This window comes from Rhipicephalus microplus, chromosome X (assembly GCF_043290135.1).
Source record: "Rhipicephalus microplus isolate Deutch F79 chromosome X, USDA_Rmic, whole genome shotgun sequence".
In the NCBI taxonomy this organism is placed as follows: domain Eukaryota; kingdom Metazoa; phylum Arthropoda; class Arachnida; order Ixodida; family Ixodidae; genus Rhipicephalus; species Rhipicephalus microplus.
The window spans coordinates 434,792,375-434,813,774 of NC_134710.1; the positions used below are offsets into that span (position 1 = coordinate 434,792,375).

The 21,400-nt window shown below is 44.1% G+C and overlaps 1 protein-coding gene and 3 non-coding genes across 6 annotated transcripts in view; 2 read left to right on the forward strand and 2 right to left on the reverse strand.

Moving 5' to 3' along the window:
• Window positions 1-21,400, forward strand: part of LOC142776583 (DNA (cytosine-5)-methyltransferase 3A-like) — a 152,193-nt gene that overhangs the window by 91,991 nt on the left and 38,802 nt on the right. For all 3 annotated transcript variants that reach the window (XM_075880485.1, XM_075880484.1, XM_075880486.1), the window contains 3 exons: window positions 9,865-9,929; window positions 10,817-10,871; window positions 11,013-11,205. In XM_075880485.1, coding sequence (XP_075736600.1) covers window positions 9,865-9,929; window positions 10,817-10,871; window positions 11,013-11,205 — 313 coding nt within the window. The remainder of the gene's footprint in view (window positions 1-9,864; window positions 9,930-10,816; window positions 10,872-11,012; window positions 11,206-21,400) is intronic.
• On the reverse strand, window positions 17,191-17,263 carry TRNAT-CGU (transfer RNA threonine (anticodon CGU)). Its single transcript has one exon. It is a non-coding gene; the product is annotated as a tRNA-Thr (tRNA).
• On the reverse strand, window positions 17,648-17,720 carry TRNAT-CGU (transfer RNA threonine (anticodon CGU)). The gene has a single exon. It is a non-coding gene; the product is annotated as a tRNA-Thr (tRNA).
• On the forward strand, window positions 17,984-18,056 carry TRNAT-CGU (transfer RNA threonine (anticodon CGU)). Its single transcript has one exon. It is a non-coding gene; the product is annotated as a tRNA-Thr (tRNA).

Sequence of the window (21,400 nt, forward strand, 5' to 3'; positions counted from 1 at the left end):
AGGTTATGCATCTATTATCGGTGCTTTAGTGCCATAACTCGAGACCAGGCATACCCTATACCAAACCCAGAGGAGAGGTTAGAAAGAGTGTCAAATTCTAATGACATTTTCACGTTAGACTTTGTACGAGGGTATAGGCAAGTCCCCCTTTTGGAGCGCTCTAGCCGCTAGGATGCATTTGTTTCTCCATTCGGAAGGAATCGTCTACATCTGCTGTGTTTGGAACTGGAAAATGCGCCCTTTTGTTTTCCAACACCCAATGAACAGGGTTTCTAATGGCCTTTTCGAGTTCTTGCTGCCGCATCTTGTCGATGTCACCATCTTTTTAAACTGCTGGGAGGATAATGTAGAGCTTTTACAAGTCGTGCTGAACAGGTTGAAAAAAGCTGGTCTTACTGCAAAACCTGCTAAATGTCTCCTAGAGTGCAGCGAGGTTTCTTACTTGTGACAAGTGAGCCGTGGCGGGCATAGACCGTCAAATGTTTGCCTAGTAGCTGTCGTAAACTATCCACGACCAACCGCACAATCGGAGATAAGGGCTTTCTTGGGCCTGGCTGGATACTCTCAGCATTACATAGAAAACAACGCTATCATTGCCAGCCCCCTATCTGATGCACTTTGAAAGCCCGGGCCAATTAAAGTAGCATAGAACTAAAAAAAAAGAATGCATTTCGGTAGCCAAAACAGGCCTTAGGTGAAAAGCCCGTTCTTATGGTACCCATCTTTTTTAAAGGCTTCGTTATTCAATGCAGCACGAGTTATTCAATGCGGCACGGCACGGCATGATTTCGGCATGGGAGCTATATTGGGCCAGGAAGATAGCACTGGAAACGAAAGGCCAGTTTTGTATTTAGGCCGAAAACTGAAAAGCAGAAAAGAGGCATACAGTACCTCTGAAAATGAATGCACCTGTCTTGTGAGGACCATTTAAAAGCGGGCCTGTTATATTTCCGGTTCGAAGTTTGGGGTCGAAATGAACCGCTACCTTCTAACCTCGTTGAATAACATGTCACCGAAAAGTAGCCGGTTGCTGAGGGAGAGCGTGATACTCTAGCAGCACAATTTAGACATTCATTACAAGAAAGCTAAACGCTAACGCAGACGCATTAAGAAAGAGCGTTTTAGTCGGTATTTTCTTCGGCTATCTTTTCGGTCTTTCGCTGGCAAGTCGGGCCAAATTGTGTGCTCATCGCGGCCTTAGCTGAGTGCTGCCATACTGAGTTATCTCAAGAGCCCAGCTTTAATTTTGTTGTAGCTTTATTGCATTGTTGCACATGTAAAATTTTGAGTACTTTGAAAAGTTTTGTGTCGCACATGTGCCTCTTCATTTAGAGGGAACGAAACCTTGATGGACACATAGCTAGGAATATATAACGCTATATTGTGTCTGGTGTTATCTGTTGGACGACAGAGGGTACTTGCTTGTGTTGTGTGTTGTCCGTTGTCGAACCGTGCTTCACAAGTGGACAAACCCTCAACCATTGCTGAAACGAAAAACTGCCAGAAGAGATGAGCGAAGCTAGCCGAGGAGCTTTGGCCACAAGCCAGTGGAGCAGGGATCCTTCTTCAAAAATGGTATTTGCTCAAGGAACTGAACCTGGTGCCACATCCTCCCCATGGAACTAGAAGCAAACCTGGAGGGATCTGGCGAACGAGCACGCGTGACATCCGAGCCACATGGAGGCAGGCAGCTTGTATTTCTGGCACATTAACTGGCGGGGGAAGGGGTGCTAGTATGCCTGAGAGTAAAAACCGAACATCATTGCTTCTGCAAAGCATTCAAGCTGGTATCGTCTGATGCAAGTGGCGTCAACATCGAAAGACTGGCTGCTGCAACCCCAGCGTCAAAACCAGCGAGCGAGCCAGGCTCATGCAATCAATGGTATCTCTTGCGGTGTGTCTTATGCAACACGCAGCAAACCACCTTCACCCAAGGGTCTGATTCTAACCAGCGGCCAGCAACGGTTCCTGATTAGAGGCTTTGAACCAATGGCTGAGGCAAGGAATCCCCAGGGTCTATAATAAACCAACGACACGAAGAAAGAAAGAGAGAGCGACCAAAGAAATCCAAGTTTATCGTAGCATTTCTGTTCGAGCTCCATAAGCTGTCGGCCCCAATGCCGAATATGTAACCACTCTGTTTATATGGTACATAAATGTTGCCTTAACTCACCATCGCCTTCTCCGCACCGTCTATCAGCTCTGCGCAGACTCTGTCGCAAACTGAGAGCCACGATTCTCCACAGAATTCTGTGCCAAGTTCACTGAGACAAGTTATAGGCCGAGTGAAACAGCAAACACAGAGAGAGATGTAATGACAGTAGTATTAGGAGTAATAAAGATGAGTAATAAAGCAAAGGGCTTCGGAATACATCAGCATAGCTTCACTATTCTTTAAAGATTAGAAGATTTGTTTTCTCAGTAGCATGCTGCGGTTGTTTGGTTGTTACAAAAAACATTTATGCGCGCACATCGTTATGTGGGTAGTTGTGCTATTAAATCTTCTTCCCACTTTCAGACGCCCATCCTGTTCTTTTGTGTTATGCGTCCTCGTTCAATTTGCGCCGTCAGTATTCCCAGTTAGGAATCAGTACCAACTAGTTCAAACATGAATTCTGCTAGAAGGCACCGTACATAGGGAATGATAAATTTGAGTGTTCTTATTCTTCCCTTCAAGCGCCTTGATGTTGATGGCTTATCACCATCAGCAGACAAACAAGTAGTGTTCTTGGCACACGTATGCAAAATCATGTATAAAACTAACAAAAATTGAGGAAGTAAGCGCGAAATATGAGAGAGCAAAAAACGGGAAGAAAAATGGGAAGAGCAAGATAGAGAAAAAAGTAGAGAAAGAAATAAAAAGAAATAAATGAATACAAACAGAGAAAAGGAACACTGACAAAACTAAAACAAAGAAAATGAAAACAGAGAGAAGGGAAAAAGAAAATCAAAGAGAAACAATAAAAGGCTGCCCAACCACTCCTCAAGTGGTTGTATGTGCTTGGTATGTGCTAGCATTACATTCACGCGTTGTCTATATCACTAGTCTTTACTACTTTACCTCTTTCATTACCACGCCTATTAAAATCACACACCGGTGATCGACGCTTTTGGATCGTCAATTTTGGCATGTTAAATTTGTTTCTCGTGCACTCGGCACTTTCTAATAGTTATTCCAGCCATTCAGCTTCAAAATAATTTTGAATTGGCCCTTGTTGGCAATTTAGTGTTTTTTGACATAACTTTGCCCAAACCAATGTGCGTGTCTTTTTGGGAAAAGTACCTTGGATAGTGAAATTGGTGCAAGCAGTTTCCCCTCATCGCTATGCTACAGTAACAGCAAAGTTCTGTAATAAAAAAAACTTTCTAAGTCACATATTGAATGAAAGTGTCAGTTTCGAAATTTAACAATATTGACCAATAATAAGTACCAGAAATTTATGGCAGCTATTTACTAGAGAGCTGTTCTTAGGAGTCAGGAAAATCGGTTCTACAAAAATTATTTAAGAACGCCCCGTGTGTGATCTCGAGTGGCCTTCTCTGACAGTTTCGAGCAGCTTTCGTTTTGCTTGCATCGTTATATCAGACACATATGGTCGCATTTCTTGTCACGTGTCGTTCCTATGTTGTCGTCGTCACGCGCGAATGGGTGTGCACCAGCACTGCAGAACACATGCGCTGCTCGAAATTGCCTTGCGCACCCACCTGAATTGAGTGGAGGCGAGCTTAGAGTTCGAGAATGACAGCACCTCAGCTTCACCTCTTATGACGACGATGTTTTACATCAGCCTGAGACGTCCGAAGTCATTCATGGGTTTGTGTTGTCTAGATGCTCATGTTGTCTCCTACATCGCTAGTGCGTATAGCTTCTGACCTTTGTGCACAATCTTATAGCTACTCTGGTAATTTGTGTGGTCCGCACATCGCTTGGGAGTGGTGTGCTGGCATTGGCTTCGGAGCTTCTACTACCAACAGGAAGGCCCCCGGAGCACATCTCGGCACTGACTACGGAGCAGTGCGAACATTTTCAGAAGTGCACTTGATATTGTCCTTTTTTTAATAAGAAATGTGTGAAAATGAAAAAAAGTATGCTTGGATGCATATTGCCGCATTCAACCTGCAGAGAACAACTCGTGCAGCAAGAAAGGTAGAAGAAGTTCTTGCCCGGTCCTCTTTACGAACGCCTTGCATGTAATTAAGGTGAGCTCTCTTATATCCGACTTCTGCTGTGTCTGCGTCGTGGCACTGGTGGAAGAGCTGGATGCATGTCCACGATAACTTCCAACAGCTCGAGATCTAGTCCACAAGGACTTCCGTTCGTCGAAACACCCGTTCACTGTACCAGCCGCCGCCTGTTAGGCCTGAGCCCAGAGTTTGGTCCTTAGCCGGGAAACATGACCGCGCCCAAAAGCAGTTGCCCCACTATGACCAGCCCAAGCACGACACAGATGACTGTTTTCACGCCGAAAATTAATGTGGATTTCCACGGCAACACATATGAGGACGCAGATGACTGGCTTGAGGAGTTTGAGCGCACAGCCAGCGTTAACGGGTGGAACGCCACACAGAAGTTGGGGTACGCGTATTTCCCTTTTTAGGACGGGGCTCGCACATGGTTCACGAACCACGTGTGGTCAACGGGGGATGAGCTCTGGCGGAAGTTCCTGGACACCTTCGCAAACAACCAAAGGAGGGAGCATGCACATGGACTTTTCAAATCACGAATTCAAACGCCAAACGAATCTGTTGCTATGTTTGTTGATGACATTTCTCGTCTCTTCTGTCGAGCCGATCCCGATATGTCCGAAAGCAGAGAGATCAGCCATCTCATGCGCGGTGTTAAAGAGCAGCTCTTTGCTGGTATCGTGTGAAACCCACCTTAGAGCGTCGACGAATTTTCGAAGGAGGTGACCACCATCGAACGCGCACTACAGCTACGCTACCCCCAGTACGACCGCTCAAACAACAGCGGACAAATCAGCGCAACCGCCGTGACCACTGTGACACCTGACGAGCGTTCTTTGTGTGACCTGATAAGTGAAATCGTGCAAGAAGAGATGGAGAAGCTCACCGCCACACCGAATGACTGCGCGATTGCGTCAGTCACAGAAGTTGTGCGCCAAGAGATAAGGCAAGCGTTTTCACTCTCCTAGCCAAACACTGACAAGGTTAGGCCAACCTATGCTGAAATTCTCCTTCGACAGCCATCTAACGTGCCGCCACTACAGCAGTACTACCAGCAACAGCCGCCGACAGTGCCTTGGTACTATAGAGAAAAGTCGACACCGAATCGACCTCCACTCCACAAAACCAACATCTGGAATACCCCTGACTACAGGCCCTTGTCCTTCCATTGCGGGGAAGCAGGCCACATCGTGCGATATTATCCTCACCGCGTCGCCGGGTACCAAGGGTTTCTGTCCACTACCCCTTGGCGCTATTTCAACGGAAGACGCAACATTGATACGAGCAAAACGACCCCGCAGGGCGTTTCTCCTGGGTTCCGGTCGCGCTCGCCCTTTCCCGGTTATTTTTCCTAATCTAACAGAGGCAGCTCCAAGGACATGGCGAGGGGAAGATCTCCCAGTCCACACCGGGGAAACTAAAAGCAGTGACCTTAGGGAGGGGGAGGTTGCGAATTGCCGAACAGTTGAAAATCCCCCATTACCACCACACGAAGCACCGCACATTTCGAATGAATCGACGAAAAACGACATTGTCACCGCCGACATTACACTTTCAATAGACGGTCACGACGTGACGGCACTGGTCGACACTGGTGCGGACTTTTCAATAATGAGTGCGAAAATTGCCGACAAACTCAAGAAGAGGAAAATGGAATGAACGGGACCGCAAATTAGAGGAGCTAGAGGCCAGCTGCTGACGCCTATCGGGAAATGCATTGCACGAATCAAGATCGGGGATTCATCATTTGTCGCAACCATCGTTATTCTTTCTGAGTGTTGTAAACAGGCCATCTTGGGTATGGATTTCTTGCGGGAGTATGGTGCCATCATAAATATACTGGATGGTGTACTGACCTTCTCAGTGGACCATAGCGCAGCGCAAGTCCATGCGCATCATTGACAACACGACCATGCCACCGTTATGATTCCGCCTCGTCGCTGCAACGTGTAATACACAGCATATTGGAGAAGGTGTCGCGGAACAAGTATCTACGCTTTTATTCTCTCGCGGAATCTCCATTGCCAAAAGTGTCGTCAGTGTAGTGTCTGGGCACGTAGAGGTCCTGTTGACGAACTTCAGCAACGAGCATCGACACATTACAGAGGGTACCACAGTTGCATACTTCAAAGAAATTGTAGAATTCCACGAGTGCTTCGCAGTGCAACAGGCAGAGACACCAGCCACTTCTGCACCACCACCTGTTCACGTGAGCCCAGATTTATCGCTAGCGCAGAGGCAGAGTTTTCTAAATGTTCTCGGCCAGTTCGAAGATTGTTTTTCATCGACTTCGAGGATAAATCAAACGCCACTGGCAAAGCAACGATTTATAACAGAAGACACGGCCAGACCAATTTGCCAAAAACCATACCGCGTTGCGTTAAAAGAGCGCGAAGCAATCCAAGAACAATTCCAGAAAATGTTCGACAATGACATCATTCAGCCGCCAAAAAGCCCTTGGGCGTCACCGGTAGTGCTGGTTAAGAAGAAAAACGGCAGCTTAAGCTTCTGTGTGGACTACCCCAAGCTGAACCACGTGACAAAGAAAGATGTCTACCCATTACCGCGTATTGACGATTCGCTTGACAGGCTGAGGCATGCATGCTTCTTCTCGTCGATGGACCTGAGAAGTGGATATTGGCAAATCGAGGTTGAAGAGCGAGACAGAGAAAAAATCGCTTTTGTTATGCCTGATGGGCTTTACTAGTTTAAAGTCATGTCCTTCGGATTGTGCGCAGCTCCAAAAAATTTCAGAGACTGGTGGATACCGTTCTATCAGGCTTTAAGTGGCGGACGTGTCTGGTATACCTCGACGACGTCATTTTTTCCTCAGCAACATTCGAGGAACATCTAGGACGGCTGCTATTAGATTTCAAGCGATACGGTCCGCCGGCCTAAGGCTGAAACCTGAGAAATGTCATTTCGGTTTCAAGGAACTCCGATTGTTAGGACATGTGGTGAGCCATGAAAGTGTTTGTCCGCATATCAACAAGATCAATGCCATCCGAGAATTTCTGGTGCAAACGGATAAGAAAGTCGTTAAACGTTTTATTAGCCTCTGCACCTACTAGCACAGATTTATCGCCAATTTCTCACACATAGCGTCGCTCTTAACACGCATAATGAGAGACAGTGTTCCATTTTTATGGGGCGAAGAGGCACAAGCAGCATTCAACGATCTACGACAGTGGCTGCAGACACCACCTGTGCTTGCTCACTTTGACGAGGATGCTCCTACCATGATCCACACAGATGCCAGCAATGTGGGTTTAGACGCTGTACTTTCCAGTGCCAAGATTTAGTAGAGCGAATGATCGCATACCCAAGTAGGACGCTTTCCCGCACCGAGTACCATTATTCTACAACGGGAAAGGAATGTTTTGCTGTATTATGGGCAGTTATGAAGTTTCGCCCATACCTCTACGGCCGTCCCTTCCATTTGGTCAGCGACCACCACTCTCTTTGCTGGCTGACCAACTTAAAGAACCCATTTGGTCGGATAGTGCGCTGGAGGTTACGCCTCCACGAATTCAATATGAGGGTCGTCTATAAGTCAGGACGGCAGCACTCTGAAGCTGATTGCTTATCCAGGTTGGCTATGAAGCAAGAAGATATCTCAGAATAGGATGACATGGTGTTTTTAGGAATGGTCGACACGGTCACTATTTCGTCTAAGCAGAAAGAAGACAGCGAGTTGCTTCCTCTTAATAATTTTCTCAACGGCCAGTCTACAAAAGTTCCTAAGATATTTGTAAAGAGTCTGCCTTTATTCTGCTTGCGCAGTGGTGTCCTTTATAAGAAGAACATTTTCTCCAGTGGAAGTGCCCACTTACTTGTCGTTCCGACATCCAGTCGCGATGAGATCCTGAGCGCTTGCCACGATGAGCCAACCTCCGGCCACCTCAGATACACGCGCACATTGGCCAGAATCTAACAGAAGTACTACTAGCCGAAGCTTCCAGGCACTGTAAAGCATTACGTCCACACGGGCCTTGATTGTCAACGACGAAAATTGCAACCTTTGAAACCAGCCGGGTTGTTAGAGCCAGTTCATGTACCCACCATGCCTTTTGCACAAATCGGAAGTGACCTCCTTGGACCATTTGCATTTTCGCATGCTGAAAACAAGTTGGTAATTGTCGCTACCGACTATCTTACTCGCTAGCAGAAACAAAGGCATTATCGAGCGGAACCACAGTAGAAGTGGCACGATTTTTCATGGAAATACTGTTCTGAGGCATGGTGCTCCTAGGATTATAATAACGGACAAGGGTACCGCTTTCACGGTCATGCTCCTTAAATCAGTTCTTGAGCTCAGTAGAACAGCGAATCAAAAAACTACCTCCTACCACCCACAAACCAACAAATTAACAGAACGCCTCGACAAGACAATTGCCGATGTGCTGAGTATGTACATCAACATGGATCATAACAATTGGGACGACGTTCTATCATACGTGACGTTTGCCTATAATACAGCGCAGGAGGAAACTACCCCAAGCACGCCATTTAGTTTTCTTTATGGCCGTGAAGTGACGACAATGCTTGATGCTATGTTGCTCCACGACTGCGACGATACAGACACCAATGCTCAAGCTTTTACCCAACGAGCTGAAGAGGCGCGGCAGCTTGCACGCGTGCGAATGACCCGGCAACAGAGTTACGGCGTACGGCGTTATAACCTGCGACACCGATACGTCACTTATCAACCAGGCGAGAAAGTGTAGGTCTGGAGCCCTATCCGCCGACGCGGCGTTTCTGAAAAGTTACTTAAGAAATACTTTGGTTCCTACAATGTTGTATGGCGCCTAAGTGACGTGAACTATGAGGTCATCCCTGACAGTTCCTCGCGAACTCGCCAGCGAAAATCTGAAATCGTACACGTTGTGCGGATGAAGCCATATTGCACTGAGCCAGTTGCATAATACGTCAACTACATACACTGTGTATTTTGTCGCACAGCATCGGGACGATACTCTTCCGGGAGGGAGGCAAATGCCCCATTCAACCTGCAGAGAAGAGCTCGCGCCGCAAGAAAGGAAGACAAGTTCTTGCCCAGTCCTCTTTACGAGTGTCTTGTGTATAACTAAAGTGAGCTCTCCTATATCCGACTTTTGCTGTGTTTGCATCGGGACAATATATTGAAACGCCAACCTATGCTGAGTGAGTTGGCTCGTGGAAATAGATGACGCGAGATAAAATGGTGAAGTTCATAGGACGTCTCATTTATAGAGGTATTATTTGCATCACGGGTATCAATCTACATTAGAACGCCTTGAGACGTTCATCACAAAACAACAAAACAATTACTGCGAAAAGTGAAGGAGTATACTTCTGCCTCACGAAAAACCATGTGATACTTCACCGCAAGACACGAGCAATGAAGCAGCCCTTCACTTTTTATTTTCAGTATCTATTTCAAGAGAAATATTTTGTGCGTTATTTTTATACGATTCCTAGATTATTCATCTAAAAATTGTATATTCTGAATTTTCTTCGTTTTATTTGCAAATGTTTTTGTTGCTTGACAATATATATGTTTTGGAAAGAGCATTTCATTGTGCAAAGTTTGCTATGCTGCATTGCATGCTGGTGTACCGTTTAAACTTGCCAAAATGATCTCCCCGAGACATGAAAAACAACCATTTTCACGTGGCAACAATTGTACTGTTTTCTTAGGCATATTGCCTCATCTGCGGGAATGGCGACGAAACATTCATTTGCGACAATGTGGATTGCGGCAGGTGAGTGTGTACATTTTCTCACGTTCTGTCTCAACAGTAATTACGGAAAGCTTTTAAGACTAACAATACATAGCTGTGCTGATAAGAGTACTTTGCTTCAATTCCAACTGAGATTTTGCGATACATGTCGGAATCTGAGTTTTGCAGTGATAATAAATGCCTATATGGATATTACGATCGAGAGCAGAGAGGAGGCTAACCTCTTCTTAGAAATAAAAACAGGTCTGACCCGGGTTGTGAGAAAGCACTGTATAGTGTTCCTGTCACTGCCTGACTGCAAAGAAAGTGCGATGAAATGACAGGTCACACTTCCTGAAAAGTGATGACAACTAGACTGCTGAGAATCACAGAGAATTGTCGTTTATGTTTTTGTGAGAACAATGGTCCATCGAGGTCATGGGTGCTTGATTGTTAGGGGATAAAGAGGAGTATGTGCCGATGTATTTCGTTAACGTAAGTTTCTAGTTAAGATGTTGTTGCAGCACTAAACTGTAGCAAAAAAAAAGCCACGTTGCTGTGCCACCCATAATGCTACTGCAGCCAGTGACACTTTTGTTGATGATACTGAGAAGAGTCTCAAATTTCGAAGTATCTTTGATTTGGCAGGGTTTTTGTTTTCCAGCTAAATGCATTCAGGAAATGGCGTGCCAATAGGGTGCATGACGATGTTTTTTCATTCCGCATAGTACACAGTGCAAACTCTGCATACTATAGAATGATTGTTTGTGTAGGAACATAACCTTCCTTTTGTGTAATTGTTCATGTATAACATGTCTGTAATATTGAACTTCACATCCTTACATGCACTGCAAAACATAGTGAAAGTTTGAGTAACTAAACTTCTTTGAAGACATAAATGTAAACCTGTTCATTTTGATTCTTTTCAGGTGCATTTGTTCCCAGTGCTTAGAGCGACTTGTCGGTGAGAAGGAACCTGACAAGGTACTTACATGCTCAGGATGCCATCAAAACACGATATTTTTAGACGTATGAGCATGTTATCGTAAATTGCGAAAAACTCCGGAAACCTACTAGAGTACAGCATAAGAGAGTGATGCTATTTTCCTGCTTTCAATTGGACAGGTGACCAGGTGCTCTCCTTGGCACTGCAACATCTGCCAAGGGCGTTCAGCTGGTCGCCTTCGGCCGCGGCCTGACTGGGAGGCCCGTGTGAATCAGTTCTTCCGGAATCCACAGGCTGTGACCCCTCCTGTCCTGGAGCAGCTTCCTCGGCAGAGCTTGCGCGTGCTATCCCTGTTTGATGGAATTGCAACTGGTTGGTGTAACTTTACTGTTGTGGCAAGCTGATTAAGACTGCTGTGCATATTATTGAAATACAATAATTCTTCATTCGGGCCTAGTCGGTGCATAATCCTGAACTGAAATAAACAGCGCAAACACACAATGTGCCCCAAATAGAAAACACACGAGGACCGACATGTACATATCAATGCTCGTTTGTGTAATGTGGTTTTTCTTTGGGGAATTTTGTGTGTTTATGCTCTAATTTTGGTTCATAAGGGGCGAAATAATTCCGTTTATTTTGGGTTCCTTGTAATGAAGGTAATAATGTCGTATATGTTTCATACAGGTCGGCGGAAACTTCAGCAGCGTATTCTAGTATCTATTTCATTTGTTTCAACTTCTAAATGCACGAAGCATACGTTGTTGCCACGCAGTTCTTGAGGGGCAGACTTGCGACTAACTGCTGGCTTCATCTGTAGTATTCTAATTCTAGAGACCAAATTTTATACAAATTCCTATTTAGTGTCTTGCGTTCTTATCGTGCCCCTTTGATATATGAGCATGAATTATAAATTGAGAAGAGCTGTTATAGTCTTTTGTAGAGTCTATTGATACCAGTCATCATTAACATCAACGAATGCACCATAAAGGCGACGAAGATGACGATTGAACAAAAGCTCATGTTGTTGTTGCCGCTCCGCCATCTTGGTTTAAGGACACTCTTCACTCCGTGTAAACTCTGTAAATATATTTCTACCCTCTGCCTACTCTGACCCCGTGACACTATTAATGCCTATTTTTGTTGTTCGTGCCTAAATTTCTATAAGTGCCTATGAATGACTGTTTTCAGGATCGGTGCCTTTATGAACGCTCTTCAACCTAAAATTTTGCTTTTGAGTACAGTTGGAGATTGGTAGTCTTGTTAACAGGCAAAAGTGAGCTTTTGTAACATGCTGAGATGCAACTTGTACTTGATCTCATAAGTTTCTTTCGACACTATCAAGGCTACGAGGCCTCTTGACATATAGGAAGGTGTATTAGCTCATATACATGGATTCATCTGCGTCGAGTCTGCTCGGCTTCTCCCTGGCATCTGCTATCATGCGTATAAAACAGCAGGAGCTTCTGTGCAGCCGCACAATGATGGAGAACTACTGAGAAGTAGTGGAGTGCCATCAGGAGAAAAATGTTTCCACGTGGTCTTAACAGTACGTTATGTTGGGCTAGTTGGTACATATTAGACGGACGAACGTGGCGCAAGGTTGCCAAAGAGAAGAACGAGAAGAGACAGAAAGAGCGCCAACTCACAAGTAGGTATGTTTTCCTGAAGCATTCACAATATATAGGCTCTTGGAGGACAAGCGCAGACCATTTCATTCACCGCACATGCATACATGAACATTCTAATCATGTAAAAATGATTATTGGAATTGTGATATCTGGGAAGCAGCGACAAGCAGAAATATCTGATGTAAAGACGTCAAAAAAAACCAAACACACCCTTGCCTGCACCAAAAATGCGAGGTAAAAAACAGCAAAAAAACTGGCAGACACTTCGTAGCGACCATCTAAAGTACATCTAGATCCAACAGTTGGAATTCACTATTATGCAGCAAAACTGAAGGCACGCTGATGCACGAGTCACCTTTCTTTCTTATGTGAAAGGTTTCGAGTAACTCCCACGCCAGCGCATCCCGGCTCCTTCCAAGTAGTCGCGTGCGATCGAACTGCGTCGCGCAGCCACACGAAGCACAGTGGAAGGGCAAATGAAACCCTTTCTATTTCTAATTGAAAAAGAATGCTCCCTTAAACGGTCCTGATTCCTAATAGATAAAGAACCCTCCCTTGAACGGTCCTAATTCCTAAGTGATAAAGAATGCTCCCTTAAATGGTCATTTGTACAGTGCCCTGTCTGGCCTATATAGACCTTGCCACAGCTCAAGGGAATTTCATAAACAGTGCCCAAGGCACTGTTTGTGAAACGTGGTGTTGTTTGTCACTTACTTCTTGAATGGTGCTTTACATGGGAAGTTTTACTCAGGCACTGGAAGTTGTTGCACGCCCAATGAAAGGCTTTGCTCCGCTAGCGTTTTTCAATTGGTTCAATACAAGCCGCGAAGGCATAATGCGAGGAGGTGAACTTGAAGTCTTTGCCACACACCCAGCGTAGACTTCACAAGCCAAGTTCTTTCTTTTTAAAAACTCGGGAGCGGGAAGATCACACGATGCCGACTCATCAGCCACTATGCTCACGAAAGGTTACATTCACATGACATGCGCATGCCAGGCTGAGCAGCAGTGTTCTGTCGTTTCGACGTTCTTTGTATCGTACTGCCTGTTTCTGTGAGATGGATCTCTTTGTGCGCGTACGTTTGGAGAGGCTGGTATAGACCATGTATCTTTACCAAGATACAGAGCTGCAGCATTGCATCTCTGGAACTGCTCTAAGGGATGATGCACCTAAAACATGCCAAGCATTGTCAGGGAAATACCGGCACGATGTGAAAATAGCGAGAACACCAAAGCAAACAAAATACAGGCAACTTAGTCTCGCGTGTAACGCTGTACAAAGTATAAAAAACAAATAAATAACGTGCATAGGTTCTGTTTGTATCTTTTAATACTACTTTCACTCCCTTCATATTTCTGTTCAAGCAACAGGTTCACAAATCACACACGTCACTTCGAATAATTGTCATAATTCCACGTACTGCAATCACGTACACAGGACGATTCCTTGTATACGCCTCCTCCTCCATGTTCTGGCGCGCACCCGTTATTTGAAGGTCAAGTGACGTTCAGTCTGACATTTCACCTCTTACGACACGTAGGATTGCAAATCTTGGCAAATGAGATTTTGAGTGCCCAGTGGATGCATTGCTCTTGTCTACTCGAAATTTTCAAAGCTGGTGAAGGGCGTTATAAGGGGTACACATACAGAAGAGGGATTGACCCTGTGCAGTTAGACAAAGTTATTACAAGGCTAAAATACTCTTCTGGCCTATAAGCGGCCAGTCTGTTTGCTCCTGTGCAGCCTTTTACATCTATGCCGAAAATAAAAAAAGACCCAAGAGCATGTTTATTTGACGGTGGACACCTAAGTCACCATGCTAGACTATAAAATAAAAGACCCTATTCTGCGAACCCACAACTAAAAAAATGGCTCAAGCATTGGCGCCCTGAAAAATCATAAACTAAACGTTTTTCTTTGTTTGCTGTCATAGACACAGATGGCAGACGTATTTTTTTTTCAAAAATTGGAATTTTTTCATTGCCTATAGTACCTATAATTACCATTTGGAAGCATAAAGGAGTACTTTGGCCGTTTCTCTCGGGCGGCTAAAACCCTGTGTTTCAGTGCCTATAAATCCGGCTTCAAGTCATAACCTTCTTAGCCTCTGTGGGTCGAGTGCGCACCTGAATGTATAACTAATATACCGGGTGTATAAAGTTTAGCTTTATGGTTTTCTTAAAATTCAGCAGTGGGAAGAGCATGAAAATGTTCTTTGCAGATAACCTATGCATCCAAGGGGACACAAACTGAAAAGTAATTGTGGCTGTCAGTAGCCTATATAGATAAGATTTAAGAACTTTTCAGTGACTGCAGCAAGCGGACTTATTTGTATTGAAAAGTTGGATACTGTTGCGTTTCTACACATTTATAATAGGAAGAATTCTTCTTGCATGTCTGTGATTCCTGATATCCCACGGCAATGCCTAATTGTGCTTTGCATAATAACGCATGCAGGACAGACAGCACTTGCTGCCTGTCTTGCATCACCACTCTCCTCCGGCGAGGATTTCTCCAGTATGGCTGATGTCATCTCACTGGAAGTGCACGCTCACCAGAAGTCCACCATTCCTTTGTTCTCGCACTGACGCGATCGCAGTCCTCGCCATTGATTTTTCAAACTGGTTCTTAACCTTTCCTAAAATTGGTCCAATCCCACTTCTGATGAATGTCCCGCTTTTGGTAAATATTAGGGTGTCGCTGATATTGCCATAAAGAGGTGAAATATGATCGACGCAACGCACGACTCACGCACTGTTAAAAATGTTAAAAAAGAAGCTTGTATTTAATTAAGAAATCCAAGTTACATTATCATTCGCACAACCGCTCAATACCGCACATCGCGCAACGCACAGCCGCTCAAGTCGCTCGCAAATCGCACACTCCTCTTCGCTCGCTGTTCTCGTTGCGTCTCTGGCTCTTCCCGTGTTTTTTTGCTCTCCTTTCTTCGAGCACAGATCCGAGTATACATACGCAGACGCTGACACAAACAAGCACACACAACACACGCAAAAAAGAGATAAACCATAACAAAAGATGTGAAGCACTCGCGTACATATGTACCCCTAGTGTACATCACTTGATTGGGCCTTCATTAGAGTGGTGGAAAGCGACTCACTTCGCAAGCTTCACAAAATCACTTCACAATCTTGCATACATTGCCGACCGATGGCCGCGGACATCATTCTGGATTGTCGTTCGCAGTTCGCTTATATGAATAATATTGGCCTTCACAGTTCGCTTATATGAATAAAAAAATTCCTGTGTGTTTGTTGCTCTTCCGTGCGTACTGCATTACTTGATCTGGTAGCCGTTCTCTTTCTCTTGATCTTACATGGGTTTGCTTAGATTGGAGGATGAAACAAATGTATGCAGTGGGATGGCTGGATGAAAAAACGCACGGGTACGGCCCGCCACGTGCTCCGCAACAGGCGTGACAGGTCTCGTTCCCGAACGCCTTGCTGCACCACTGGGGGAGGGGGAAACAGTTTTCGCGAGCGCCCATAAAATCACATGCGCTGCGCACTTGTGGCAGTTACGATTGAGCGCGTGCATCTTTGGGTGACCCACAAAATCTTCTTTTAATATCTGTCTGGCATGTGCGAACCAGGTAATTACTGACCTTGCTTTTAGATACCTGCAGCCCCTGCAAACTTTTGGTATTGTCTTACCCGAGTTAAAACCTTGTACACCGTTCAGTTTTCGCGAAAGTAAAAATTGTGAGCACATTTTACTCGGATCCTACAAGATCACAACAACTAACAGATCTGGAAGAAGTGCACCTTTCTAATACACCTAAATATTTATTATAACTGAATATGTCACTTCACAAAACGTTGCTTCAGACATAATAACTTCATTTAAATATGTAACCTCAGCAACTGCAGTTGCCACTTTTCTTTTGCCACAAAATGAGATACACTACTCACTTCCTTCAAACATGTCTATAGTATTCATACAATGCAGAATCAGATGCAGCAGCCAGGAAATATACTTAGCATATGTGCAATCTCATAGCAGTGGACTCGAACCTTTTTGAAAATTCAGTGACTGTAATTTTAATGCTTCCGATTGAGCGAGAAGTTCTCAAGTGAATAATCTGAAAACTGTTAAATGAAAAGAGTGATAAAATACTGCAAAATTCAAACACAAATGTTAGCGTTCCTGCATTTTTGAATGTTTTCTTCTTTTTCCGTACTGAAGTTCTTATGATAATGCAACTAATTCAACAGTGAACACATAATCGGAACAAGGCGCATGAAAATATCTTATTTAGTCTCAATTTAGGGCTGATACTGTTATTCCTACTATTTTTTTACTTCTTTACAGTTTTGCATAATAAAACGACTTGAATACTGCTGCAGCTTGTGCGCCCAACTTTTGGCTTCTGTGTTTATCAACAATAAAACCATCCGTTCGGTCTTTTTGTGTTAGCCTCTCCGCGGGCCCTGGCATGCTGATAACACTCCAACGCACTTGTCTTCTGGCAGTCTCCTTAGCGGTTTTGTCATTTATTACTGTTTATTTATTCTACAATGTACCGTTGACAAATGGGCACCTGTGCTCGTTAAAAGGAAGGCTCGTCACGTGCACTATATATATATATATATATATATATATATTTATGAGATATAACAGACAGTAATGCCAAGGAATGTACAGGGGAAGTTATTAACATTAATGGAATGTAAATAAGAAGAAAGAAAAGTGGATGAAAAAATTACCAACTGTAAGCAGGAATCGAACCTACGACCTTCGAATTACGCGTTCGATGCTCTAACCACTGAGCTATTACAGCGGCACTCCCTCCATCCACTTTTTTGGGTTTATGTGTGAATTTTAGAAGTAGGAGCGACTGTCAGCGCCATCTATAAGCCAAACAACGAGTGTGAAAACACTCTTATGCGCATGTTTGGCGTCACGTAGCACGTGAACTTATTATGAGCGGGCAGCTGATTAATTGTCCCTCTTATACAACCTAAACACACCAAGTCTGCCAGTACGAGACCCTCGTTCAATGAAATAAGGGAAAGAAGTGTATACCTAAGGGCTCGTTTTTCCGTGTTTTTAACACAATAATAATGAGATATAACAGACAGTAATGCCAAGGAATGTACAGGGGAAGTTATTAACATTAATGGAATGTAAATAAGAAGAAAGAAAAGTGGATGAAAAAATTACCAACTGTAAGCAGGAATCGAACCTACGACCTTCGAATTACGCGTTCGATGCTCTAACCACTGAGCTATTACAGCGGCACTCCCTCCATCCACTTTTTTGGGTTTATGTGTGAATTTTAGAAGTAGGAGCGACTGTCAGCGCCATCTATAAGCCAAACAACTGCCCGCTCTATAAGCCAATCAGCTGCCCGCTCATAATAAGTTCACGTGCTACGTGACGCCAAACATGCGCATAAGAGTGTTTTCACACTCGTTGTTTGGCTTATAGATGGCGCTGACAGTCGCTCCTACTTCTAAAATTCACACATAAACCCAAAAAAGTGGATGGAGGGAGTGCCGCTGTAATAGCTCAGTGGTTAGAGCATCGAACGCGTAATTCGAAGGTCGTAGGTTCGATTCCTGCTTACAGTTGGTAATTTTTTCATCCACTTTTCTTTCTTCTTATTTACATTCCATTAATGTTAATAACTTCCCCTGTACATTCCTTGGCATTACTGTCGGTTATATCTCATTATTATTGTGTTAAAAACACGGAAAAACGAGCCCTTAGGTATACACTTCTTTCCCTTATATATATTTATATATATATATATATATATATATATATATATATATATATATACATATACATATATATATATATATATACATATATATGTATATATATATATATATTATTGCCTTGCACAGTAGAAACTATCAAGAATATTGAATGGCACTTCTAATGATCAGTACTTTCGCAGTCTCTTTAATAAAGTTATGAGGAGCGCGTCACCATGTTTGTAGAAACTACTTTTATGTAGCGTTTGAAGCTTAATTACTTTCCGACACACTACCGCGTGTACTGATTAACATGAAAATAGTGAAATTATGTTTCTTCGATACGCTTTCAGAATATAAACACTATGAACGTCTATTTATAGGTGTTCGTAGTTTCATAGCTTGACAAATATTTTTTTAGATAACTTACAATTGTCCAGTGTCCAAAAACTATTTGTCAAGCATTCTGGCTGAGAAAACGCAAAAGTGCTGAATAAACGTCAAAATATGCAGAATATCTTAGTTTAAGACATCTCTATAAATAGAACAATGACTTTGTCAAGCATTCAGTGCCATATCAGTCAGTTACATGCAATGCAGATTTTTCTGTCAGCCTCAGAGCAAGAAGCTGGTTCTGGAAAAAAAAAGCAAGTCAGGTGCTCGGCACGCACAGGAAAAATAAATTGGCTTTTTAACTAGATAGCACCTTGTAGTCTACTAAATATGTGTTGTGTCATCGCTATGATATATTTAATTAAAAAACACTGATTAGAACGACTGAGTGTGTCACTATTGTGACAAACATCAGCTAATTTCTGCGGCTGCTGCCTCGAGGCAGCCGCCGCCACTCGTTTCGCCGTCCCTCTCTTCCCCTCTCCGTCGCACTGCAGCGGCCGCAACTGACCCTATGGCTGACGCGTTCTCTCCCATAGAAAGCCGTTCGACGTGGCGGGCCGTACCGTGTGCTTTTTCATCCAGTGGTCGGGGCAGTGGCACACAACTTGCGAGCCGTAAGAATTGTGAAGCAGTGATCGGCCTTCTTTTTAGCGACACTTGTGTTCATGGGCACGCGCATGCTGGCAATAAACATGCAGCTTTCTCGACATCCATGGCCGAAAAGAAGATCTTCATTGGCAACTCATTGGCACCACTCCCTCTTCTTCATACCCACTTCTCCCTCACTCCCCTTTTACACCTTAAGGTATGCTGTGCCACACCCACTTTTTCTTCTTTTCATTCCGCACACTCTCACTTCCCTGTCCCACCCCTTTGCTCTATTGTAAGCAAAGGCTAGTACTATGCTTTGTTGGGTAGTGTACAAATGGACACGACACGATAGAAGAAGGCGGGACGAGCATAGGTGATGGGTAGGTTTCAACTCAACTGCCTCTCAGTCCTGCTACATTCTACTATGCTTTACCCTTCTTTCCTCTTTTGCTTAAAAAGCGAAGCTGCTTAGAAAAATGTTCCTTGCTATCCCTGTACCAATAACTATCATCACTCTATACCTGTATTCGCCACAAAAATGTGATAAATTCCACTACTCACCCCTGCACCACAAAAATGGAAAAAGCCAATGGTCAGCCCAATAAGTAGGTATAGGCAACAAAAACTTGATAGGTGGTGAAACCTATCATCATTTTCATAAACGGGTATGTGTCACTCAAATTGTGTAACATCTACTATACACAAATTCCGCTAACAACACAAAAGGTAAGAGTTATCCCAACAAATGGCAGCGAAGCGGTGGCGGTGAGTCGAAAACTCAAGAGTACTAGGTACAATACTGAGGAACGGTAAATGTGCAATGGCAGCTGTGAAAAGACCCCGAAGCGATTGAGGGCCTGTGCCAGTGATGACGTGTCCGTGTCATGTTTCTGATTGTCTTTGACTGCAATGAAACTTTTCTGCACTTAAAATCAACTTATGAACGGCCTAAGATCACCTAACAAAAGCCTAGCAACTATCTGGTAGGAAGAGCACAATCTTTTGGGCTAGTTAGCTTGTTACGTTCGATGAAGCCATAACAATTGCTGATAAGACAGGGAACACAGAAAGGAAACCGGGTAGCATCCTTCCTGTCCCCTTTTTTGGGTCTCTGTCTCATCAGCGCTATATATGGCTTGATTGGACCTGGAAGCAACCTAAAACTACCTAGAAGCAACCAGATTAGTCTTCAGAATCATTGCTGTTTAGTGCTTGCGCGGCTGAGTGCAAGCAGCACCAACATCACTCCTCGATTCCACTTCCCTCTCGGTCCCTTGCTATACTCTACTGTAACAGGGCTGTGATATGCATGACTGTCCCTTCCTCTACCTCGTCGCCCTCGTGTCTGTTTCAAGTCCTCTTACTATTTCCACACCTTCATTTACTTAACAATACACGGCTATGCCTTGCTCTAACGTCCTCATCTTTCTCCTCGTACCACCCCCTCACCCTCAACCCCCTTTTCTACCTCTTGTTACAGGTTAGTACATATGAACATGATATACATGGTGGGGTCATACGTGGTTTTGCATGCGTGACACCACACAGGGATGGTATAAGTAGTGCTGCAAAGTTCTAAAGAAAAAAAAACAAAGAGAGACAGACAAAGCCCAGCTGACAAGGTATCTAATGAAAGCAAAAGATAAAAAAAGTAAGCGGACAATACAAAGAATGCACTGTGAGCTAAACATTAGGGGATTCGTGGAAGCTTTGCCTCTAAGTGTCGAACGCAATAGCAATATCCTGTACCTAGTGCGTATTTCAACCACTTAGTGCACACTTTTTGTTGAATGATATCACACGAGGAGTTAAATTTGTGGTTTTCTACTACGTAATCAAAATAGATGAAAGTGGCTTGTGTCGCTGAAGCTTTCTAATGTGGCTGCATTTTGTGTAGAGTAAGCATGCTTACCACGAGTAGTAATGCGCGGGAATTCTATACCAACCTGCTATGCACCCTCTACGTGGTCTTTAGGAAACGCGTGCTGTAACATGTGCGCCTTTTTTGTTGAATGGCCGGCTATAAACCACGTCGTTACAAGAGCACTGAACGTGCCGATTTCGCCGGCCTGGGCCTGGCCTGGTCCGAATACGCGGTGTTCCGGCCTGGCGTTTTTGAATATGGCCCATACCCGGCTCGGGCACAAAAATTTTGGCCTGCCCCGGCTATGCCTGTTTCAGCCTATTTTGCCTTGAGCTTAAATTAGGCATTATTGGATCTTCAGACA